Below are 5,000 nucleotides of genomic sequence, written 5' to 3'. Positions count from 1 at the left end.
ACACACACACACACACACACACACGTAAAGAGCTGCGCGCTTTACTGCAAAGATCAACTTTATTGTGTCGCTTTACTATCCAATAAAGAGAAGGAGAAGGAGGAGGAGGAGGAGGACGAGGAGGAGGAGGAGGAGGAGGAGGAAAGGGGGTAGGAGAGAGAGTGTAAGGAAGGGATTTAGGGAACGGAAGAAGGAAGGAAGGAAGGAAGGAAGGAAGGAAGGAAGGAAAGAAAGAAAAAAAGAAAAAAGGAAGGTTGACGAAAAGGGAAGGAAGGAAAAAATGGATGTAAGGGAACAGATAAAAAAGAGAAAGAAAAAGGAACAAATAAAGTAAAATACATCAAATAAAAACAAAGAAGAACAGGAGAATCAATAAGAAGAAAAGAAGAAAAGAAGGAAGAAGAAGAAGAAGAAGAAGAGGAAGGAGAGAGAGAGAGAGAGAGAGAGAGAGAGAGAGAGAGAGAGAGAGAGAGAGAGAGAGAGAGAGAGAGAGAGAGAGAGAGAGAGAGAAAATAAAGGAAACGGATAAAATGAGATAAAAACGAAACTAAAAACAAAACAAAAAAACATGAAAATCAATAACTATCTATATCACTATCTCTCCCTTCCTCCTCCTCCTCTTCCTCCTCCTCCTCCTCCTCCTCCTTCTCCCATCTCACTGCAGCATCCTCATTCCCACGCATCCCATAACCCGGCCAATCATCTCTTAACCTCAGCATCACGTCTTTGGTTCAGGCTATGTGGTGGTGGTGGTGGTGGGTGGGTGGGGGAAGGGTGTGTGTGTGTGACGAGGCAGCTTCAGTTATAGCCAGCCAGTCACCCAGTCAGCCAGCCAGTCAGTCAGTTAGTCGCTCCGGCATGCAGTGAGATGGTCAGTCACTTTGTCATAGGCTCGGTTAGTTTAGTAATTAGAGAGGCATTCATTCATTAAGTTAGTTGGTTGGATAGTTGAGTTAGTTGGTTAGGAAGGAAGGAAGGAAGGAAGGAAAAAAGGGAGAAAGGAAGGAAAAGGAGGAAGGAAAGAAGGGAAGAAGGAAGGAAGGAAGGAAGGAAAGAAAAAAGGAAGGAATGAATGAATGAAGGAAGGAAGGAAAGATGGAGTACACTACACCTGACAGAAAAGAGAGGTGGAGGACGTTGGGAAAGGCCGCGAACAAGTGATGAAATGGCTCTAGAATTATGATGAAGATGAAAAGGAGGAGGAGGAGGAGGAAGAACAGGAAGACTTATAGAGAAGTAATCCTATCAAACGAGTGACTTTTCTGCCTCCAATTACGATCATTAGTTCAGTGTGTGTGTGTGTGTGTGTGTGTGTGTGTGTGTGTGTGTGTGTGTGTGTGTGTGTGTGTGTGTTTTAGAAATGTCAAACTCATCTTTTATCACTGAAATCTCTTATCGGAGTTAGCTATTTTTATTTTCTTTATTTAATATGAATGGTTATTTTTTTTTTTTAGTTTAGTTGGCCTTCAAAGTCTTCAATCTTCTTCCACTCGTCCATGCTCTCTTTTAATATGTGCAGTGATTAACGGGTTCCACTTCCTCTCAATTATTTTCTTTTCCACTTTAGCTGCTTCCTTTCCTGTAAAAAAAAATATACAAAGCTATTCATATATTTTTTCTTTTAATATGAATGGTGTTATTTTTTTAGTTGAGTTGGCCTTCAAAGTCTTCAATCTTCTTCCACTCGTCTGTTTTTTTTATAGGGGCTGTGATAACCGGGGCTTTTTTTCTTCACAATTATTTTCTTTTCCACTTAAGCTGCTTCCTTTCCTGTAAAAAACTATACAAAGCTATTTATATATTTTTTCTTTTAATATGAATGGTGTTATTTTTTTAATTTAGTTGCGCGGCGTTAAACTCAAAAGCGTTCAATGCGTCAAGGACTTGGGGGTCAAAATCGCGTCAAACCTCAAATTCTCACAGCAATGCATCGATGCAGCAAATAAAGCGAACAGAATGTTGGGCTTCATTAAAAGAAACTTTTTATTTAAGAATAAAGATGTAATACTCCCGCTCTACAACAGTTTAGTCAGACCCCACTTGGAATATGCGGTACAGTTTTGGTCTCCCCACCATGCAAAGGATATTGCTAAATTAGAAGGTGTTCAGCGTCGGGCACCGAAAATTATCCCTTCCTTGCGCAACAAATCCTACGAAGAAAGGCTTTCTACCCTTAACATGTTCTCTCTTGAGAAACGTCGCCTCCGAGGAAAACTGATCGAATGTTTTAAAATACTTAATGGTTTCACGAATGTAGACAGATCAACATTGTTTATGATCGATGACACTTTGCGCACGAGGAACAATGGCGTAAAACTCAGATGTAGACAAGTAAATTCAGACTGCACCAAATTTTTCTTCACCAACGTTGTAGTGCGAGAATGGAATAAGCTCCCATCATCAGTGGTCCAGTGTAACACGATTGACTCCTTCAAAAATAAGCTCGACCGTCACTTCCTTCAACTTAATATCAACTAGAGTAGAAATGCAACGTTTTGGAGTCTTCTGATTAATGTAAAATCACTTAGGTTTAAGGACAGACCACCAAGTCTGGACCATGGGGTCTGTGTGGTCTGATTTTCTATGTAAATCTATGTATGTAAATCAAAGTCTTCAATCTTCTTCCACTCATCTATACACTGTTTTTATATGGGGGCTGTGATTACAGGGCTTTTTTTTCATCTGTTATTTTCTTTTACACTTTATCTGGTTCCTTTCCTGTAAAAAAAACATATATAGCTATTATTTATATTTTCTTTTATTTAATACCAATGATGTTATTTTGTTTTTAGATGAGAATGGCCTCCAAAGTCTTCAATCTTCTTCCACTCATCTCATCATTTTTCCTCTCAATTATTTTTTCCCCCCCTTTAACTGCTTCCTTTCCTGTAACAAACAATATACATGTCTTCCATCACTGAAATCTGTTATCAGTGTTAGGTATATATATTTTCTCTTCTTTAGTATGAGTGGAATTATGATTTTTAGTTTGGAAAGGTCACCAAATTTATGTTCTATCCCATCATGTCATTAGGTCAGTATTCGCATGCGTGCACTTTTGAAATGCTGACTGACATGCATGATTCTCTTTTTCCAGGCGTGTATATAGAATGCGTTGTGTATTTATTATTATCATTATTATTATTATTATTATTATTATTATTATTATTATTATTGACCTTCCTTCTTTTTTTTCCATCTGACTTTTTTTTTCTTGTTTTCTTTTTTTACACGAAGTTCCACCACTGTTATCCGAATTCTTCTTTGTTTTATTTATTTACTTATTTTTAACCCACCACAATATCATACTTTCGGGCACCAAGCAAGGCCTTTTAATATAATATGTATGGTATAAATATATTTTTTGTTTCATTAATTTCTGCGGACGAACGATATTACTCTATGATAGTAGTAGTAGTAGTAGTAATAGTAGTAGTAGTAGTATATTAGTAGTATCATCCTCATCATCATCATCGTCATCATCCTCATCATCATCATCATCATTACTAAAATCACAAACAATTCCACTCATCCGTCATTTCCGGGAACAGCATCATAACCACAACCTGATTTCACACATTTTTCCTCCATTCTTTTGTTTTCATTAAGCTTCAAACCTTCACCAACAGGACACACACACACACACACACACACACACACACACACACACACACACACACACACACACACACACGGACGGACATAGATCCACTCCAGCATTTTTACAGCTATGAGGTCAAGGGCGTGTTGATCGTCTCTCTCTTCCCCTCCCTCTCTGTCTCCCTCTTCCGGACCAGCGAGTGTTTTACTTACGTGGTTTTCTAAGGGTGGGATTGTATAGTTTTTTTTCCGTGTATCTTTTCTCTTCTCTTTCTCTCTCTGTTTCCGTCTCTCTTTCCTTTTCCTCTCCTTTCTATTCCATTCCTTTCCTTTCCTTTCCATTCCTCCTCCTCCTCCTCCTCCTTCTACTACTACTACTGCTACTACTACTACTACCACCACCACCACCACCCGTATGACTGACTATACATGACTTCTGACTAAATTAACAAAGCCCAGGTTCTGATGGATGACTCATGACCCTGGGCTGACCGTTGTGTTAAGGCGGGTAACATCCATTTTGCATAACAGTTACCATGGCGACGAGCTGGCCAGAAACACGTCAATAACATGTTTTGGGCGGCCGAGGCACTAACAAAGACGCTTTCGGCTCACAACAACGATTTTCCAAGGCCACAAAGGAGGTTCGTCGGGTTCCCATGAGTGTTTTCCTACGTTCATGGTCCCGAAAAAGCCTCATGGAAATCCTAACACAAGCTCTCCGAAAGCCTTATCAAATGTGGGCGGAGTTCTTAGATGTTTTCGGCTCTCACACAACTATATATATTTCCCAAGGCCACGAAGGAGGTTAGTCGGGTTTCCATGAGTGTTTTAAACGTTCATGGTGCAGAATAAGCCTTGTCAAACTATCACTAGGCTCATACAATTACTACTATGCCCATGGAAATACATATACTAGCAACGCAACCCTTAGGAAAGCCGTACCAAGCGTGGGTGTGTAAGGATTGAAAAAGAATGTGGGATTTGGACGAACACAAAGGAACACAAACGAACTCAATGGAAGAACAAACAACAGCAGACCTGCTGGTCCTGAGGTTGTTTGTGACAAGTTACACTAACTATCTAATCAAAGGTGGAAGATGAAGGACAGCAAAGGCGAAGGCTCCTCCCCACCCCCATCCTCCAGCCAAAGCTGGCAGGAAAGGAAAAGAACCATGCAGCATGGAAAACTGCATGGAATTTATGTAGGAAAGAGGAAAGAACTATCATTACTGCTACCACTAACCGGGCAATAAAAGCGGACAAGGACACCAGTATTCGAGAGAACTTAACGTTATTACGACAATGAGTAATATCTTAGTTGCTGGTTGGATTCAAAACACTTGTCTAATCTATTCTTGAAGGCCGTAACTGTTGTACTATCAACGACATCACAAGGT

General features: G+C 39.8%; 1 protein-coding gene across 1 annotated transcript in view; it reads right to left on the bottom strand.

Moving 5' to 3' along the window:
* Positions 1–3,539, bottom strand: part of LOC126992916 (synaptotagmin-12-like) — a 25,794-nt gene extending 22,255 nt beyond the window's left edge. The window contains exon 1 of the mRNA XM_050851751.1: positions 3,521–3,539. Coding sequence (XP_050707708.1) covers positions 3,521–3,539 — 19 coding nt within the window. The remainder of the gene's footprint in view (positions 1–3,520) is intronic.
* Between the last annotated feature and the right edge of the window lie 1,461 nt (positions 3,540–5,000).

This window comes from Eriocheir sinensis, unplaced genomic scaffold (assembly GCF_024679095.1).
Source record: "Eriocheir sinensis breed Jianghai 21 unplaced genomic scaffold, ASM2467909v1 Scaffold519, whole genome shotgun sequence".
Classification (NCBI taxonomy): domain Eukaryota; kingdom Metazoa; phylum Arthropoda; class Malacostraca; order Decapoda; family Varunidae; genus Eriocheir; species Eriocheir sinensis.
Note: the sequence above shows the minus strand (reverse complement) of the source record. Positions and strands in the feature narration are given on the sequence as shown.